General features: G+C 39.1%; 1 protein-coding gene across 5 annotated transcripts in view; it reads right to left on the reverse strand.

Moving 5' to 3' along the window:
• The window catches only part of LOC138816364 (ral GTPase-activating protein subunit beta), a 92,397-nt gene that overhangs the window by 33,331 nt on the left and 38,536 nt on the right, over nucleotides 1-20,530 (reverse strand). For 2 of the 5 annotated variants that reach the window (XM_070006083.1, XM_070006087.1), the window contains 8 exons: nucleotides 19,055-19,090; nucleotides 17,653-17,854; nucleotides 16,051-16,218; nucleotides 15,498-15,612; nucleotides 13,940-14,087; nucleotides 9,952-10,016; nucleotides 7,074-7,203; nucleotides 5,245-5,378 (listed from right to left, as the gene is read on the reverse strand). In XM_070006083.1, coding sequence (XP_069862184.1) covers nucleotides 5,245-5,378; nucleotides 7,074-7,203; nucleotides 9,952-10,016; nucleotides 13,940-14,087; nucleotides 15,498-15,612; nucleotides 16,051-16,218; nucleotides 17,653-17,854; nucleotides 19,055-19,090 — 998 coding nt within the window. The remainder of the gene's footprint in view (nucleotides 1-5,244; nucleotides 5,379-7,073; nucleotides 7,204-9,951; nucleotides 10,017-13,939; nucleotides 14,088-15,497; nucleotides 15,613-16,050; nucleotides 16,219-17,652; nucleotides 17,855-19,054; nucleotides 19,091-20,530) is intronic. The other 3 variants (XM_070006084.1, XM_070006086.1, XM_070006085.1) reach the window with 3 other exon arrangements.

Raw genomic sequence — 20,530 nt, forward strand, 5'->3', positions numbered from 1 at the left:
ATCTACATTTTTGCATGTATCTATTATCCCTTTTTATTTTTTATTTTATATTTTATATGAACATATACAAAATTGTCTATTGAGAACCATATTAATAGTTATCTGGGTTGTTAACAGTTTCTAGATATTACTAATAAAACTTCTGCATATAGTCATACACAGTTTTTTTTCTTGTTACTGTTTATTTTTGTGAAAGAAGGTCTTGCTATGTAAAACTCAGTCTGGCCTTAAGTCTCCAAACTACTAGGATTACAGGTGGATACTACCACTAGATACTACCAATAAACCACTAAAAAAACCAGAAGTGATTCTGTGGCTAAAGCAGTAGAGCACTTGCCTTGAGCTGAAAAGCACAGGGACAGTGCCCAAGCCCAGAGTTCAAGCCCCATGACCGACCAAAAAAAAAAAAAAAAAACTTTCTCTATTTTTTAACAAGGTTGTTTTAGCATTTATGGATTTTTCCTTGTGCTTTTCTCTTTTTAATGATCACAGGTGTTTAAGAAGCAACTTCCAGACTTCAGATCCAGCTACCAAGGAGATTCTACTAGGCAGTGGTGGCTTCCTAATCTTCTGTCCAGATATGGATGTGGTAGATAGTATCTCAGTTTTTTGATCCATGACACTCACTTATCAGGCAGGAGCTTCTTAATGCCAGTCTTACCATTTGGACTCAGCTCAGCATACCTTCTTCATTTTGCTGCCTGTCTCAGAAGCACACAGTGCATGATGGTACCAACATAAAAGTTAATAGAATCCACATTGTGCACCACTGGACCATCCACAATTTCTTGGATTCAGTCCACTGTCCATAGCAGATTCTAGACACCATGATCTCATTGCTCTTAACTCACTCTTCTTGACAACTTAGAGTACTCTGTACTCCTGAGTTTGTTAAATACAGAGATTCCACCTGAGAAATGGCACCAAAACCTCTACCTGCTTTCAGGGAAGCCAAATATTTTCCGAATTGCACTGATTGATCACAGATCCATTTGTCCTTCTGAGGAATGTTCTGCATATCCTGGAGACTAATATAATGATTCTGCTTTTGTTGGCATAACTCACACCTCAACTCCACTAGGGCCATCTTTAGCAAGTGAAGAACTCATTCAATTCAACTTTGAAGATGTTACAACTGACCAATTTCTTTGCACTGCTATACTGCTGTCAAACACCAGGCAATGGAAAGAAAGACTATTACTGAGTGTTGAGCATTCTTTATGGAATCTGGAATCCAAATACAATAAAATGATTATTTTCTTTTTTGTTATTTTGAATATTTTTAGAAAAAAACTTTTAAAGTCCAATTATCTATTTGTTCATCTATAATGTAATACCAAAGAAATCTTATATAACCCAAAGTCACAAGGATTTTTGAGCTTGGCTTATCTTGCTCAATGATATATTCCAATTCCATCTATTTTCTGGCAAATGACATTTTCATTTTTTGTTTTATGACTGTGTACTATTCCATGAAATATGTATTATATGTTCCTCATTTTAATTAAAAAAAATTTTTTGGTCAGCCATGGGGCTTGAACTCTGGGTCTGGGTGCTGTCCCTGAGCTCTTCAGCTCAGGGTAAATGCTTTACCACTTGAGCCGGTGTCACTTCTGGTTTTCTGGTGGTTAACTGGAGATGAGAGTCTCATGGACATTCCTGTACAAGCTAGCTTTGAACTGTGATACTCAGATCTCAGGCTCCTAAGTAGCTAGGATTACAGGTGAGCCACCAGGCCTGGTTAATTTTTAAATTTTTATTTTAAATGGAAGTAAAAGCCAACTTGTCAGCCCTGGCTGGTTCTGAACTGCTATTCTCAAATCTTAGCCTCCTAAGTAACTACAATTATAAGCAGCAGCCACCAGCACCCTATCACAGCATATCTTTTTTTACTCATTCATCTGTCTAACACCTGATTGTTGTTGTTGTTTGCTAATACTGAGGTTTGAACTCGTGACTTACGCTTACATGGCAGGTACTTTACCACTGAACTACACCACCAGTCTCAGGCTGTTTTGATTATTGTAGCTTTATAGTAGATAAGCCATGCAATACATAATTCATTATAATTATAGCTCATTAGTGGATCCAGAGCAGTGGTACAACTAAGGCTAATTACAAACTATGAAGAGTGAACTAAGCCAGGTGCAGATGGCTCATGACTATAATCCTAGCTATGGGCTGGGAAGGTGGCTCAGTGGTAAAGTGCTTGCCTTGCATGCCTGAGGCCCTGGGTTCGATTCCTCAGCATCACATAAGCAAAAACAAAAAAGCCGGAAGTGGCGCTGTGGCTCAAGTGGTAGAGTGCTAGCCTTGAGCTGAGGCCCCATGACTGGACCCAAAAAAAAAAAAAAAAAAAAAAAGTTATAGAGTGCCAGACATGATCAGCACCAGCCATGGCCTCAGTGTGGTCCAAAAAAAGTATACTAAAGTATACAGTATCTAGTTCTTGGACAATATAGTTCTTCCTACATGTTCTTACTTTTTGTATCAGCAAATGCCCCTTATAATATATGCCCATCCCAGGATTGTTTAGGTAAGATCTAATGGTACTGACAATATACTAGATATTCTTGCCTATTTTTACTCTTGTGGGTGATATGACAGCATCTGATTGCTTGCTTCTATATCTCAAAACAAAGTCGAACTTTATCATCCTAGACAGTACCACCTTCTGCTCACAATGTAGTCCTCAAAACATATATGCAAGATAATCCTTCCCTTCCCATACTGATTTAAAAAAAACTTAGGAGCTGGTGACTCACACCTATAATCCTAGCTATTCAGGAGGTTGAGATCTGAGGATCAAAGTTCGAAGCCAACCCAGATTGGCCAAGTCCATGAGACTTTTGTCTCTGATTAAGTAATAAAAAGCTGAAAGTGGAGCTGTGGCTCATGTGATAGAGTGCAGATCAGGGACAGCATCTAGGCCCTGTCAAGAACCAAGACTGCCACAGCACCCAAAAAAAAAAGCCTTAGATGTTGGTGAGTATGTGGAGAAACTGAAAAACTGGAACCCAGAGTAAAATGATTTAGTAGTTGTAGAAAACAACTTGGCAGTCGACCAGACCCCCCGCCCCCCCCAAAAAAAAGTTAGACAGAATTACCATGGACCCAACAATTTCATTCCTTGATACCCCAAACAATTAAAACCAGCAACAAATATATGTTTATAGCAGCACTACTGATGATGCTATAAAGAGGATGGCTGCCAGGAACTGGTGGCTCCTGTCTGTAAGCCTAACTACTCAGGAGGCTGAGAACTGAGGATCACAGGTCAAAGGCAGCCTTGGCAATAAAATCCCTGAGTCTCTTATCTCCAATTAACTACTCCCCCACCAAAACAGCTGGAAGTGGAGCTATGGCCCAAACAGTAGAGCCTTGAGCAAAGAAGCTCAGGGACAGCAAGGAGGCCCTGAGTTCAAGCCCAGGACTGACATACACACACAGACACAAAAACATCCATCAGCTAACAAGCAGATATACAAACTATAATACACATACTCAACACAGTGTTATTCAGCCTAAAAGGGAATAAAATCCTGACAAAATGTATACTAGCAGTGAAACACAACAAATGAAAAAGCAAGGCAGAAAAGGTCCAGAACAGATGTATCCAGATGAAATATTCAAAAGAGATAGACCCATAGAGGTAAAATGAGGACTGATAGCTGTCCAGAGCTGGGAAGGGGAAGCAAAAGCAACTGTTACTCCATGGGTTCAGGGCTTTCTTTGGGATGATAAAAAAAACAAAAACAAAAACACATTTGAACTATGAGAGATGGTTTTGCAACACTGTGAATGTAGTAAAAGGCACTGAACCGTTTACTTTAAATTTATTAATTTTTGGCTGGTGATAAATTTTGGCTGGCTCAAGTGGTAGAGTACCAACATGAGTGAAAAAATCAAAACAAGAGTACAAGTGATACCTTCAAGCCCTGGTCTGGTACGTACACACACACACACACACACACACACACACACACACACACACACACACACACACACACACACACACACACACACACACACACACACACACACACACACACACACACACACACACACACACACACACACACACACACACTCTCTCTCTCTCTCTCTCTCTCTCTCTCTCTCTCTCTCTCTCTCTCTCTCTCTCTCTCTCTCTCTCTCTCTCTCTCTCTCTCTCTCTCTTTCTCTCTCTCTTACAAAAATTTCACCTAAAAAAAGAATGAAGGGGTGAGACTCATCAAAATGCACTGTACTCATAAGAGGACAGGGTGAATTGAAACTTCTTTGTACAACTACTTAAAAGATAATTTAAAGCATGTTTTGAACACGACATCTACCATAATGAAGTTGGTTCTGTTTTTTAAAAAAAAGACAATGAAAAATCCTAGCCTGGTACTGGTACCTCATGCCTGTAATTCTAGCTACTCAGAGTTTGGTTTGAAGTCAGCCCATACAGAAAGTCCCTGAGACTCTACTTATCCATCAAAGAAGCGAAGAGTGGAACTATGACTCAAGTGGTAGAGCACCAGCCTTTAGTAAAAAAGCTCAGGGACATCGGGGCTGGGAAGGTGGCTCAGCGGTAGAGTGCTTGCCTTGCATGCTTGAGGCCCTGGGTTCAATTCCTCAGCACCACATAAGAAGAAAGAAAAAAGCTGGAAGTGGCGCTGTGCCTCAAGTGGTAGAGTGCTAGCCTTGAGCTGAAGAGCTGAAGGACAGCGCCCAGGCCCAGAGTTCAGGCCCCACGACTGGACCCAAAAAAAAAAAAAAAAAGAAAAGCTCAGGGACAGCTCGCAGACCGAGTTCAAGCCTCAGGACTGGCACACATACACAAAAAATACTTAAGAGAAACACAAATGGCTACCTAACTCTAAGAACTGAAATAGCTATAAAAGAAATATAAACACACAATTTTCGCTTATATCTAATAATGGAAGATAGTAGTCAAAGATATTCCCGATTAGCACACTTTAGCATAACAACTCCTTAAAAAGCCTCTAGGTGTCATATTGCTATGTGCAAATAAATATTTCTGTAATTTAACAGTTACAATATTCAGACTCAATCTATTTTTAAAAAGTATAGTTCATTTCACTAAAGCTTCACACGGAGGCTCAATTTCGTACTTTGGATATAAAATATGTGACTATGGCCAACATTGTAATACTCTCAACCAAGGGGTCAATAAATACAGAAAAAAAGAGCCAAACTCAAAGCTGCTGTGTTAAAATAAATGACTATCCTCCTCACCTTTGCCAGACCAGAGAGGAGCTCTAGAGCTGCCAATGATATGCTCATGTCTTGCCGCCACTGGGAATTGAGTCTTTGGGTGACGAGATGAATGCTGCGTATCAGGAGCCCAGCAGCTGAATCTGTATTAAGAGCTAGGATATAACCCAATGCCACATCCCACAGGGAGGGAAAACAACTAAGTATTAGTAACGAGAAGCACAGCATTCCACTAGGCACAGACCACAGCAGCCACAGTGAGCATGACGGGCACCCACAGCACTATGCTCCCGCCCCACTGGCCTGAGCACCAGGCCTGACAGTGCATAGGAGCACACAGGGCCAGGACACCTTCTGGCTCCCAGCCCACAAACTTTCACATAAACCAATGTGGAACTTGGCAGTTTCAGTATCATTTTTACAATGATGTTAGTCTTAAAATTTTTAAGTTGATAACTTAGACTATATTTTCAAAAAGAATTGAGGCTTTTAACCATTTCCTTGGAATTTTATAGAATTCGACTTTTAAGACTTCTTCAGATGCTCGGAATTACCCTGAAGCATCTGGTGTTTAAATCTTTAAAATTCACATGCAATGTCTTTTCAAAATCAACTTTTAACTCTTCAAGACTAATGAAATATTTCTAAACAAATTAAACAACCATTTGGCCTCTGTATAGCCTCCAATTTTACATTTAAAAGTTATCATTGTTTAACTAATAGTAAATTAGGAGAAACTAAATTAGAACAAATTAAAATGGATTCATAAAAGCTTTAGGGACATTATACCTGTCGATCCTATCAGAAAGAGGGCAGTGACAACAGAAAAAGGAATGATCATTAAAGAGAGACATTCACGTGACACTAACACAAGTCTGGATTTCTTAGTAAAAAATATTTTACGACATTACAAGCAGAGCTGACTAACACCAGTTCAAAATGTTGAAACAAACAATAATCACTCCAAACATTTATATTATAACACATACAGCAATGCAACTTTTTTTTGTTTAAAAATGTTAAAGCACAAAAACCAAAATTTCAACCTAAATTAAACCTACATCTATCTATATCTATTTATGATAAAAACTTATTAACTTCTCTGTAAATGCAATATTTAAGTGAATTAAATATCCACATAATGGCTGTGTGTATCTGACATGTCTAAAGGATACTTATTATAAACTTAAACCATAAAAGCATGCCTTATTGAATATAGCTATGAAGTCTCCAGGTGATTCAAAACTTAAAACTCACATCTGTGCAACTAGAGAGCATACCAAAGAGTTGGATAAATATCCACAAATTCAATACAATGTTCATGCTTGAAAATAAGTGTATATAAAAGTACCATAAACTTAATGAATTCATAAAATGATTGCCCAATATAAAGAACATCACCAAACAGGATGCTTTCTGGCAAATATTTTATTTGTGAAGACAGAAAATAATGTTTCCTTATCTTGCTAAAATTTAATACAAATATAACAATGAGGGATGCTCCTCTGGTTTCCCATTTATACTCCATCACTTCCTTCAACACACAGCATCTCTTATCATTAGACTGGGAGCCCTGAGGCAGAGCTTACATCTCATCTGACAATGGTATCACTGGTACCTGGTACAGAACCCAGAATAATCTCCTGACTACTCATTATAGAACCCAATCAACTACCCCAAATGTAACTAGACTAATTTTATCTGTCCTATATATAATATCTGCCTAAATATATAAAACATATATAGTTTAAAATTTTTGAACATTAATATTTTAGTTTTATTTTATAAATCTGAGAATTAAAGCCATTCTGTACAACTTTTATTTCAAAAGAAAACAAAACATAGCTTACCATAATCCCTTAAGAGAGCCTGAGCTGGCCTCTCACTATCAGGAGTTGTGGGCTCTGTGCTCCCACCGCTTGCTGAGCTAATACCACTGTTAGTGCGACTGTGGCTCTTCAGGTTATTTTCTCCACTACCCTAATTAGATGAAAAAGTTATTTAGAGGCTGCATCACGGTTTACAAGGATAAGTAATCATTTGAAAACACTGTAGGGCCTGGGAAGGTGGCTCAGTGGTAAGAGAGCTTGCCTTGCATGTATGAGGCCCTGGGTTCGATTCTTCAGCACCACATAAGCAGAAAAAGCTGGAAGTGGGGCTGTGGCTCAAGTGGTAGAGCACTAGCCTTGAGCTGAAGAACTGAGGGACAGTGCCCTGGCCCAGAGTTCAGCCTCATGACCAACAAAAAAAATGAAATAAAATAAAAATAAACAACTTCTGCTCCCACACCCCCCCCCCAAAAAAATCCTAAGTGTCTCGAAAGAAAACTTCATAAGAACAAGAATTTTTTTTTTTTTTTTTTTTTGTCAGTCGTGGGCTTGAACACTGGGCCTGGGCACTGTCCCTCAGCTCTTCAGCTCAAGGCAAGAGCTCTCTACTGATTGAGCCACAGCGCCACTTCTGGTTTTCTAGTGATTTATTGGAGATAAGAGTCTCACAGACTTTCCTGCCCGGGGTTGGCTCTGAACCAAGATCCTCAGATCTCAGCCTCTTGAGTAGCTAGGATTATAGGCATGAGCCACCAGCGCCCAGCAAGAATACAATTTTATTTTTTATTTTTTTTGGGTCTGGTCATGGGGCCTGAACTCTGGGCCTGAGTGCTGTCCCTCAGCTCTTCAGCTCAAGGCAAGCGCTCTACCACTGAGCCACCTTCCCAGCCCCAAGAATACAATTTTACACACACACACACACACACACACACACACACACACACACACAACTTTCAGTCCTAGTTTTATTATAAAACACAATAGTATAAATTCTTATATGTATAGGGAATAGATTTCTGTCACTTTATCCCATATAATCTGTACATAATCATATACAGATTAGTAAATTATTAGCCATCTACAGGGCCATAACTTCCTTGATAAGTTGATAGTCCATCCTTCATCTGCCTAGCTTGTATGTGATACTGCTTTTCTACTATCCAGGCTCTACTCTGTAAGGATATGCACCCTGAAAACATAAGCAAGGGGCACTACATTTCTCGAGCAAGTCTTTCAGATTTAGAAGCACTGGTACTTTGGAGGACATGAAAACTGTTACCTACGTGGGATGGAAAGAGACCACTGATCTATTAAGGGTGTCAGGAATTATGAAATAGAATGCTTTTCTTAGATCATTCAAACCAATTCAGCAGCAAAGCAAACCAAGTAAGAGCTTTAAGCAGATACTGCCTGGCTGGAGTTTCTCTCATGAAAAAACTCTCAAGGACTTGAAGTTTATACCTGATGAAGCAATGAAACCTCAAAATGTCTAATCAATGAGCTGGCTTTTTTCAAAGAATGACTTTAAAAAACCATTAGGACAGCCAAGTAGTGGCTCAAACCTGTAATCCTACCTGTAGATATCAGTTCAAGACTAGCCTGGGCAAAAAGGAAAAAACTAAAGTTTACAGACTCCATTTCTACCAATTGCTGGGAACAGAATGGAGTACACCTGTCACTCCAGCTACACAGAGAAGCAAAATTGGGAGGCCTATAGTCCAGGCTGTTCTGACAAGTGTAGAGAACCTGTGTAGCAAGCATGAAGATGAATTCAAACCCGTCCTCTCCCCGCCCCCCACACACACAAGCTGGGTGCCAGTGGCTCATACCTGTAATCCTAGCTACTCAGGAGAGTGAGATCTAAGGATTTTTTGTTCAAAGAGAGCCTAGACAGGAAAATCTATGAGACTCTTATCTCCAATTAAGAACTGAAAAGTCAAGAGTAGAGCTGTGGCTCAAGTGGTAGAGGAGTGCCAGCCTATAGTAAAAATGCTAAGGGGCAGTACTCAAGCTCTGAGTTAAAACCTCATTATTGGCACAACCAACCAACCAATCAATCAATCATTGAGATATAAAGAACTAGGAACTAGTGGTTCATAGCTACAATCCCAGCTCCTTACAGAGGCTGAGATCAAGAGGATCTGATGTTAGTCTCCTAATTAGCTGGGAATGATTATAGGTATGATCTGATTCTGGCAAAAAATTCAGGAGACCCCCTCTTCTCAATAACTGGGCATGTTAATACACTTCTATTATTCCCAGCCATGTGGGAGGCTGAGATGGGAAGTATCAAAGTTCCAGCTAGCCTGGGCAAAATGTTCACAACATTCAAAGACCCAATCATAATGAAAGAAACTGGGCATAGTGGGATACACCTGTCATACTGTCAACCACAAGACGTATAAATAAGGGATTGCAGTATAGGCACATGCCAAAAGCAAGAGCTTATCTCAAAACAACCAGTGCAAAAAAGGGCTAGAGGTGTGGCTGAGAAATGAGTGCCTGCCTAGCAAGAGTGACTACACCTAGTTCAAATCACAGTACTATAAAATAAATTTAAAAAATAAACTGGGTGCTGGTGGCTCACACCTGTAATCCTAGCTACTCAGGAGGCTGAGATCTGAGGATCATGGTTCAAAGCCAGCCCAGGCAGGATAGTCCATGAAACTCTTATCTCCAATTAACCACCAGAAAACTGGAAGTGGTGTTGTGGATCAAGTGGTAGAGCATTCACCTTGAGCTGAAGAGCTGAGGGACAGAGCCCAGGCCCAGAGTTCAAGCCCCATGACTAACAATAAATAAATAAATATAAAAAAGCACTAGACTGGCAGTTTGAAGTAAAATCTGGATAAAATGAGAAGTAGATTTCTCTGACAGATAAATAGTGTATGCTTCATACCATTTCCATTTGGCAACCAATGGCTTCTAAAAGTGCAGAATCTTGAACAATATTTAACATTGCTCCTGCAATAGCAAAATAAACAGAAAAGCATTTTAGGTAAAACATGATATAAAGGCTAAAATAGTTCACATTAAAATGATTAAGATCATTGATAAGAATGTGATTTTGACCTGGTGCTGGTGGCTCACAGCTGTTATCCTAGCTACTCAGGAGGCTGAGATCTTAGGAGTACAGTTAAGAGCCAATCCCACACAGCAAAGTCTGTGAGTCTCCTATCTTCAATTAACCACTTAAAAACTGGAAGTGGAACTGTGGCTCCCAGTGGTATAGTGCTAGCCTTGAGAACAAAAGCTTAGGGCTAGCACCTGGATCCTCCCTGAATTAAAGTCCCATGACCACCACAAACAACAATAACAAAAAAAGTATTATTTTAGTTGAGCATATACAAGATTCTCTAAAAATTACTAATAAATTCACTGGCTAGTCAACAAAGATATTCTTCAAAAATTTCCAAATTCTGATCTGCTTTCAAAGTTTTGAAACTGTTATTTTTAAAAAACATATTTGAAATCAACTTTGCTTTATATAAAATTATGTCCACTGCCGAATGGAAAGGGGAAAGTGACGGAAAAGGTGTGTCCAAAAAAGAACTGTACTCATGAAATGGTAACCCCTCTGAACAATAAGTTAATAATAATATTATCTATTAAAAAACCTGTCTAACTGGGTGCCGGTGGCTCACACCTATAATCCTAGCTACTCAGGAGGCTGAGATCTGAGGATCTGGGTTCAAAGCTAGCCTGGGCAGGAAAGTCTGTGAGACTCTGATCTCCAATAAACCACTAGAAAACCAGAAGTGGCACTGTGGCTCAAGCAGTAGAGCGCTTGCCTTGAGCTGAAGAGCACAGGGACAGTGCCCAGGCCCAGAGTTCAAGCCCCACAACAGACAAAAAAAAAAAACAAAAACATGTCTACTATCAGATATTCTTTACCTGGGTGAGAGGCCACATGTAAGCTAGAAATGACACATACCTATATTCCCAGCACTTGGGAAGCTGAGGAAAGAGCTGAGGAAAGATGACCAAGAGTTCAAGGCCAGCTAGGCTACATGAAACTCTATCTCAAAAAAAAAAAAAACAACACCAAAAAATAAAGCCAAGTGCTGGTGTTCACACTTCTAATCCTAGCCACTCAGGAGGCTGAGATCTGAGAATCAAACTTTCAAAGCCAATCAAGACTGGCAATTAACCAGCAAAGCTCTGGAAGTAGAGATGTGGCTCAAATGTTTAGAACTCCAACTATGAGTGAAAAAAGGTTGAGAATGTGAGGCCTAGAGTTCAAGCTCCAATACACTGCACAAAACACAAAAACCACCACAGACCAAATGTAAGCATCTCCATTTCAAAGGACATACAACAAACTAAGAAAAATATTACAGAATGCTTTTATTTATTTTTTGGGGGGGATCCGGTCATGAGGCCTGAACTCTGGGCCTGGGCGCTGTCCCTCAGCTATTCAGCTCAAGGCTAGCGCTCTACCACTTGAGCCACTGCCACTTCTGGCTTTTTTCTTTTTGCTTATGTGGTGCTGAGAAATCGAACCCAGGGCCTCATGCATGCAAGGCAAGCACTCTACCACTGAGCCACCTTCCCAGCCCCTACAGAATGCTTTTAAAACAAGGTTCTGACATTTTATAAAGAAAAATAACTAAATAAGAAACTACAGTTATACTTTTCTGATAGTACAAGGTAATACAAAGGTGAGAAACTGAATGTAGGATAGCTACAGGACGGAGTAAGGAATATGGAATGTGTAATTATCAGCCAGTGGTATGGAGATTGGTACTACCTACCTTACTCTTTACAACACTAGCTTAGATAGGGGAGGTTAAATGCTAGGGAGCAAGGTAGGAGGATAGGAGACAAACTTAGAGACTATGAAAACACTGTCATTAAAAGATATGGAATGTGACATGAAATGGCAACCCTTCTGTATAACACCTTAATTACAATAATTACAGTTTAAAAAATAAATAGCCAGACGTTGGTGGCTCATGCCTGTAATCCTAGCTACTCAGGAGGCTGAGATCTGAGGATTATGGTTCAAAGACAGCCTGGGCAGAAGAGTCCTCAAAAGCCAGAAGTGAAGTTGTGACTAAAAGTATATGTATAGGACTAGCCTTGAGCAAAAGAGCCCAGGGACAAATGCTTATGCTAAGTTCAAGTCCCATGATCAAAAAAAGCAAAGAAACAAAGAGTTCTAGGAGTGAGGTATAAAGCTGATCAAAATACATTGTGGGGGAGTTGGGAAGATGGTTCAGTGGCAGAGTGCTTGCCTCGCATGCATGAGGCCCTTCTATTTCTCAGCACCACATAAGCAGAAAAAGCCGAAAGTGGCACTATGGCTCTAGTGGTAGAGTGCTGGTTTGAGCTGAAGAGCTGAGGGACAGTGCCCAGGCCCAGAGTGCAGGCCCCATGACTGACAAATAAAAAAATAAAAAACATTGTGGAAACAGTGTAGACAGAACTTAAGTGTGTGGACTAGGTAATAGAGAAAGAACTGAAGACAGCCTGGCACAAGTGGCTCACACCTGTAATTCTAGCTATTCAGGGGGCTGAGATCTAAGGATTATGGTTTGAAGCCAACCTGGGCAGACAAGTCCATGAGACTCTTACCTCCAAATAACCACAGAAAAAGCTGGAAGTGGCTCTGTGGCTCAAATGTAGGGTGCTAGCTTTGAGCAAAAGAAGCTCAAGGATAGGGTCCAGACCCAGAATTCAAAATCCAATACCAGCAAAAAAAAAAAGAGAAAAAGAAAAAAAAAAAAGAACTAAAGACAGATGAGTCTTAGATTTTTATGTGGGCAATAAGATACACAGGTAGAAGCATGGTGGTAGAGAACACTTAGGGCAAAGATGTATGAAGTAGGCAAAATAGGTTTGAGTTGTCTTTTGGCTTACAAGTAGAGATATCAAGTAGGTAGTAAGTAATTAGCTAGCAATGTATCTGAATCTAGGCTGAAGAATATATGTGAATGTATATAATCCTCAAACAGAGGAAACAGGAAAAAAGAAAAAGCACAAATAAAAATAATCGTCCTAGGAGATTGAAATGCTTTCTTTCCCTCATGTCAACACCTTCCTATTTTTTAACATTAAGAAGGGAATAAAATCTGCTTTTTCCACCAGGCGCTGGTATCTCATGCCTGTAACCCCAGCTACTCAAGAGGCTGAGATCTGAGGATCACAATTCAAAGCCAGCCCAGGTACAGAAAAGTCCATGAGACTCTTATCCCAATAAACTACTCAGAAAAAGCTAGATGTGGCTCAAGTGGTACAGCGCTAGCCTTGAGCACACAGAGGCTCAGGAACATTACCCAGACTGAGTTCAAGCCTCAGGACCAACAAAAATAAAATAATAATAATAATAATGTGCCTTTGACTTAGAATAATAAGAGCTGACCTCTGACCCATAGCATGAATAAGGTTAACAGTACTGGAATTTTCACTTACAAGAAAAGCTTTATAGGAACACAAACCTAAACCAGGTGCCAGTGGTTCATGCCTGTACCCTAGCTACTCAGGAGGCTGAGATCTGAGGATTATGGTTCAAAGCCAGCCTTGGCAGGAAAAGTCCATGAGACTCTTATCTCCAATAAACTACTCAGAAAACCAAAAGTGGCGCTGTGGCTCAAAGTGGTAGGGAGCTAGCCTTGAATGAAAGAGCTCAGAGACAGTGCCCAAGTTCAAGCCCTATGACATGGGGCTGAGAAAGTGGCTCAGTGGTAGAGGGCTTGCCTTGCATGCATGAGGCCCTGGGTTCGATTCCTCAGCACCACATAAGCAGAAATAGCCAGAAGTGGCTCTGTGGCTCAAGTGGTAGAGCGCTAGCTTTGAGCTGAAGAGCTGAGAGACAGCACCCAGGCCCAGAGTTCAGGCCCCACGACTGACAAAAAACAAAGGAAAGAAAAGAAAAGAACACAAACCTAGTATCATTTGGGTGTTATTGGGGTCCGTTTCTGTTTGCAAGGCACCTATTAATATATTCACAAGTCGCAGCTTCAGGGACAGAAAAGTTATTGGTTTATCATAAGAAGAGCTGTCATCATTACTAAATTTTCCTTCTAGGACCACCTGTGAAAAAAAACAAATTTTATTCAACATCTGCTGTTGCAGTACAAGATGCCTAATTAGGGGTTTTAGGTGTGGCTTGGTTGGTAGAGCGCCAGCCAATGAGTGAAAGCATCAGGTACCAAGTTGGAAGAAAGAAAGGAAAGGAAGGAAGGAAGGAAGGGAGGGAGGGAGGGAGGGAGGGAGGGAGGGAGGGAGGGAGGGAGAGAAAGACAGGGGAGGGAGGGAGAGAGAGGGAGGGAGGAAGGGAGAGAAAGAAAGAGGAAGAGAAAGAAAAAGAGAAGAAGAGGAGAGGAAGAGAGGCAGGAAGGCAGGAAGGAAAGAAGGCAGGAAGGGAAAAAGGGAGGGAGGAAAAAAGGGAGGGAGGGAAGGAGGGAGGGAGGAAAAAAGGGAGGGAGGGAAGGAGGGAGGGAAGGAGGGAGGGAAGGAGGGAGGGAAGGAGGGAGGGAAGGAGGGAACCAGCCTAATTAGGAACAGGTAGACAGGAAAAGAGATTATGCTAATAATGAACAAGGCTTCCAGGCTTTTAAAGCTAGCCACAGTACTGTCTGTCACTAATTCACTCTACATATGCAGTCATATGTTGGTAGCCTCAACCACATGAAATGTAGCCAGAAATATGCTGGCAGTATGATAGAAGAAATGGCAGCACAGAACAAAATCATTAATTTATTTGAAAAAAAAAAGTTTTCTCTTTTAAGCTTCTGTTCCTTTTTCTTTTAGCAGTATTGAAACTTAAACTCTTGGCCTCATGCTCTTGTTGGCATTTTGCTCACCACTGGCATTCTACTACTTGAGCCAAGCTTTTACTTCTAGTTTTTTTTTTGTTTTGTTTTGTTTTTTTTCCAGGTTAGAGATAAAAGCTGGCTTTGGACTGTAATCCTCTGATTTCAGCAAGCTGGGTAGCTAAAATTACAGGTGTAAGCCTCTGGCATCTGGCTCTCTGCTCCATTTTTAAAATACACACAGAAGTAAAATATAGAATATTTAAAAAAAAATCTTTGAGAATGGCCAGGTGTGATGACTTACATCTGTGATCCCAGCACCTGAGAGGCTGAGGCAATAGGATCATGAGTTTGAGGCTCCCTTACCTGACTAGTGAGACCTTGTTTCAAAAAACAAATTAAGACAGGTGCTGGTGGCTCACACCTGTAATCCTAGCTACTCAGGAGGCTAAGATCTGAGGATTGAGGTTCAAAGCCAGCCCTGGCAGGCAAGTCCATGAGACTCATCTCTAATAAACCACTCAGAAAACTGGAAGTGGTGCTGTGGCTCAAGTGGTACAGCACTAGCCTTGAGCTGAAGGGCTCAGGTACAGTGCCCAGGCCCAGAGTTCAAGCCCCATGACCGACTAAAATAAATAAATAAAACACAAAAAGCAAAAGCAAACAAAAACCTTTAATAAAACATTACCTCAGATTTGACTGTGCCAAAATGATGAGGGAGGGGCAACAAAGAAAGCAGGATATTAATGGAGGATCTTCTCAATTCAGTTGGATTTATATAGCTTTTGAATTTTGAGAGTTCTCTGCCAAGAAACAAAAAGCTATTAGTATTTTAAGCTAAAGTACATTTTTAGCTATTGCTAAATATATACTAAACCAATTTTTCACAATCCAAGCTGTGTGTGTATGTGTGTACTTCTACATTATACTGTTACTGATTTAAACTACAATCTGGCTGTCTTATTTAAAATTAAAGACCTACTCTACAAAGGTAGACTTTGAGCTGGATTTGCTTTGACCTTCTACACAAAGCCCAAAAGGATTCATAAACCCATGAATAAATGAAAAGATTCCGAGATGGGGTAGGTTTGGGTATTCTCTACTCAATCTAATAAATGTGGCTTGAGTCTCTTGGGACAATGAAGACAATTGGACAGGATAAATTAGAAAACAGGAAGAGGCACCAAAACAGACCAGGCCAAAACGGATAACTGACATGGTAGTAGAGAATGACAGCTTACCTGTCAGGCAAAATGGTTTCAAGAGCTGAAATAAAGTAAGGAACCACAACATCAATCCCTTTCAAGTCACAGCAGAACAAAGGAGGGGAGTTTAGAATAACGCTGGCCAAGACAGGATGGCATACATAATCATTTATCTGCAAACCTTGAATTAAAAGCATGTAAAATCTAGGAAAGCAAGAAAAAAAATTTAAACAAACTGCTGGTGAAAAGTTTTCAGAAACATTATTTTCTACAGTCATCTACAAGTATTTCCACTCTTCACTATTCCTACCTTAAAAGGTACAGCTGAGATTCAAACTATTCACAATTACATACATCAAGAACTAATTTTTTTCTTCCTTTTTTTTTTTAATTTTTAGTTTTGGTGCTAGTACTAGAGCTTGAAGTCAAGGTTTCCTGATCTCATATGGCCTTCTTTCTCAAGGCCAACGCTATCACTTAAGCCATATCCCCAGTTCTAATTGTGTTTTTCTAACAAGGAAAAAAGGTTCATATCTATTAAGCTTCTTTTTTGGGTGGGGCTTACTGGAGCTTCACCTCACAGGGCCTCATGCTTGCTATGTTCTACCACTTGTGCTATGCCTCCAGCCCTATTATATCTTCTTAAAAGTTTTAAGCCTTTACAAACTCCAAATTATAGGTGTCTCTAGTGCTTATCAAGAAACTGAAAAATGAATTAACTGGATCAAATTCCACAGCAGTAAAAATGTGCAGCATTTGCAATTCCTAGAAAATAAAAGTGTTTTTTGTATCTTTTTTCTTTCCTTTATTGTTTCTGGGATGATAGTGAAAGAAAGCAACCTCTTTAAACCCAGTATTTATCACCATACGAAGGTCACTCTGAATAAAAGTCCCCTTAGGAATATGAATGAATGCATCTTATTTTTACAACCACCCCCTGCCCTATCAACTTACTAAGCATTCTATCTCCTGTCATTCAAGAGCAACAATAATGGCATATTCAGCTACCACTGTAAGCAGGCACTTTTTTCAACCTAAAAAACTTGGGAAAAAATTTACTTACTAGTGACTACCCAACCAATAAGACTATCTTCTCTCCCTAGAATTTAATGAAAGCCATACAAACAACAATTGCCAGTCCAGGAGGAATGTCTAACTCTTTCCTTACTCAGTTATAAGAATCCATCCCTTTGATCAGTTCCTTCTCTCCATATTCTCTTCTGGCTTCTACAAGTATTTCCTTTAATAGATTCTTATATTCCTCAGAATGCCACTTCCAATGTCTAAGCTCTCTTCTACTAGACATGATTTTATACACTTCTTAAGCCACTGAATAGAATGGAGGACATTTTAGCTCACACCCCTCAACTGAGCTCCTCATCTCTTAGCCAACAGGGCATGTTATTATTTCCTATAGTGTTCCTGTGCATAATATACCTGGTAAAACGTAGACAGTTACAGATAAATATCCCTTAGGCACTTCAAATTCAACATACTCATCATCTTCCCTCTCACAAACCTGTCTTTCTTTCAGTTTGTCATCCAGTCTTATGGATCAGACAAAAGCTCATTAAAGCTATATAAATAAAGCTGGTTAAAACTATATAAATGGAAAAATAAACAAAAAAGTTCTAAGACCTGGATAAATAAGCTGGCAGAATCTCTTCTCCAGTCTTCTTGCTACAAAAAATCCTACACAGTGTCCCACAAGCCTCAGCTCTTCCTGCTTCATAGTTATCAGGAAATTCACTGGCATCAAACATAGGATTGGAAACCATGGTGTCTGTGGACATTTGTGACCCTTTCCGCCGAAACTCCATGCTAGCTTGTGTTGTAATGGCTGGGGAGAGAAAAGGAGGGTTTTATTATATTTGTCAATATGCCAAATAGGCTCATGGGACCCTGGACACAAAGATCAAATATTGGTGTCATTAAGTAGCTACTTGAATAGAATCCAATAATTTGGCAACTATGTCTTAATTTTTTTAAAGGGCTCTCTGAAATCTACTTTGAAAATGATTAACAATTTACAGTGGCATTGTCAGTTTAACAGATTTTACAAGAAGCATTTTCAAACTGAATTTTTGATCAGAAGAGTACATTTGTATATATCTGTACTTGAATACAGATACATAACATAGAATTTGACTTTTTCTATTATTTCTTCCCTCCCTAGAATTATGCTTAAACATTAAGAAATGCAGCTATAATCTACACATTAACTCAGATGGACATTGTAATTAAGTGGGCAATCCCATGCCAATAAACTTTAGGGAGAAGGTAAGGTAAGGTAAGGAGGGAGACAGCATTCCCATCACCCACCCTCCTCCCCAACTCCACAACACACACCAAAAAATTGCCCAACCAAGCAAAATGAAAATGAATTTTAACAACCACAGACAGCAGCTAACTTTAGGTTGATAAATCGGCAAATTGGACTGGTAAGAAAGATAATTATGGCCATTCCTTGTCTCTGAAACAGAAGCCCTTTGCAAGTTGCTTTTACTTTTAACAAAAGATTTCACAGTATATTGAAAATCACTCTGAAATCTTTTATTACTCTACATAAAATGCTTAAATTGTTTCATAATAATAGGCTTAATAGAATGCAGAGTCACGCATAAATCTTTATGCAACTTCCCATGAGCCATTTTTCGTCCTGAATAAGCTATCCAGCAATAATACATTTGAAAAACATTACATGCAGAATGCATACAAATCAAACACTAAATCTGTATAAAAATAAGCTTAAATTAAGCTTAAAAAAAAAAAGAAAGAAAAGAAAGAAAGCCAAAACACAGTTAGTGCAAAGTCCTGGAATTCATGACATGACCAGACTAGTGTACAGAAATAATGGGACTGATTCAGGCAGATTAATTTGCTTTTGCCAACAATCTTCCCCATTCAAAACACAGAAAAGTATTTTTCTTCCCAAATACAAAAACTACAAGAGACAATGACAATCAATTATTTTAATGGAATTATGAAAAAAAATAAAAACATGACTGCAATTAAGGAGAAGCTTCTGGTTCCTACTTACAAGATTTATAAGAAAGAAGAATTTGGATAAAAGATGCTGCAAGATAATAGAAATAAATGGAAACAAATCAAAGGACAGCAGTAATTATAAAATACTTTAAAGATGGTGAAATTTTACAATAAGTTAAGAAGCTTTATAGCTTTTTATAAGTTAGATTTCAAGCTTTACGATACCACAAGCTAGTTCAAAAACATAGGAAATTGTGCATTCAGGTCCAAAATTATGATTTTTGTTCATGCAAAACAATGAATGAAGAAAATTACACAGTACAAAGAACTGAGGTTTTGAACTGCCCATAACGTGCATTAAGATTTTTAGTTCATTAACCCTTCCCAGCTCAATGTTACTTTTATAAATTACAGTGTGCTGTCATGTAAATAAAAACTAACCAGTTCAAAGAAGCAAGCACTTTAAATTACAGGTGAGCTACAGGCAGAATTCCTTGATGGCAGCCAGTACTTTAAAAAGTTAATATCTCCAATCCTCCCAACAACCCTCAAGACCTGGAGACTGGCACCCAAAAGCATACTATAACCCCAGTGACTATTTGGACATCTTCAATCTCCTGGGTGATGTAACAGCCTTAAGCATCTCTAAATATAACAAGAGGATGAAGAGCTTCTGTTCTTTCTACACCAGGAAGACAGTTGTGAAAGGATGTTACTCACATATGACTTAAATTCTGGTTTCTTTCTATCTTCTGGTGCAAGAGGGTGAGCAAAGCTGTTACAAACACCCTAGAGATGGAAAGCTCTAAGTTCCCATTAAACAAACCCACTACCAAAGCAATAGGCCAAGCCATGCTAGATTCAGGAACTTCAGTATCAACAGCTTCATACCCAAAAGTTACACTGTAGAATTACATCTTAACAAAAATAAAAAATAAAAATATAACTGACTCATTCTAAAGAACACCATACAAATTAACAAACATGGTTCAGAAAACCCAAAATATAACAGTACGTGAACGTAAAGAAAATATAACCCAAAAATGGTTTTTAAAATTTTTTCACTCATCATCCTAAGTACATTTACTTAGTCTTAAGTAAGCACTGATTTCACACTTGTAAATTATATTATTTGAAATGGTAGAAAAGTGTCTAAATTTGAACAAAATAAACTAAGCAAAGGAATCCTTAAGCCCCTAAACTCACTCATAAAATCTAGTTATATTCCTGGACGTCTATACATTTCTAGCTTTCCTTAAAGTATTTAAAAGAGTTGTAAGATCCAAAATAATTATATGGACGTAATATTTAGACATCAAGCCTCATTCTGAGGTGATGTGTAATCACTGTGATTGCAGCGACTCTTATGAATATTATATTCGCTTTATTTCTAGAATTAACGTTCTCCTAGAGATGCAAAATCTAATAGACATCTTTTACTTCAATTTATTTTGAAGCTCAATGGAAAGTGTTTTCTTATCAACCAATATACTCATGAATATTAATGCACAATAATGGTACCTGGCAT

The sequence above is a fragment of the Dipodomys merriami genome, unplaced genomic scaffold (assembly GCF_024711535.1).
Source record: "Dipodomys merriami isolate MVZ:Mamm:240054 unplaced genomic scaffold, mDipMer1.0.p SCAF_692, whole genome shotgun sequence".
Taxonomy (NCBI): Eukaryota; Metazoa; Chordata; class Mammalia; order Rodentia; family Heteromyidae; genus Dipodomys; species Dipodomys merriami.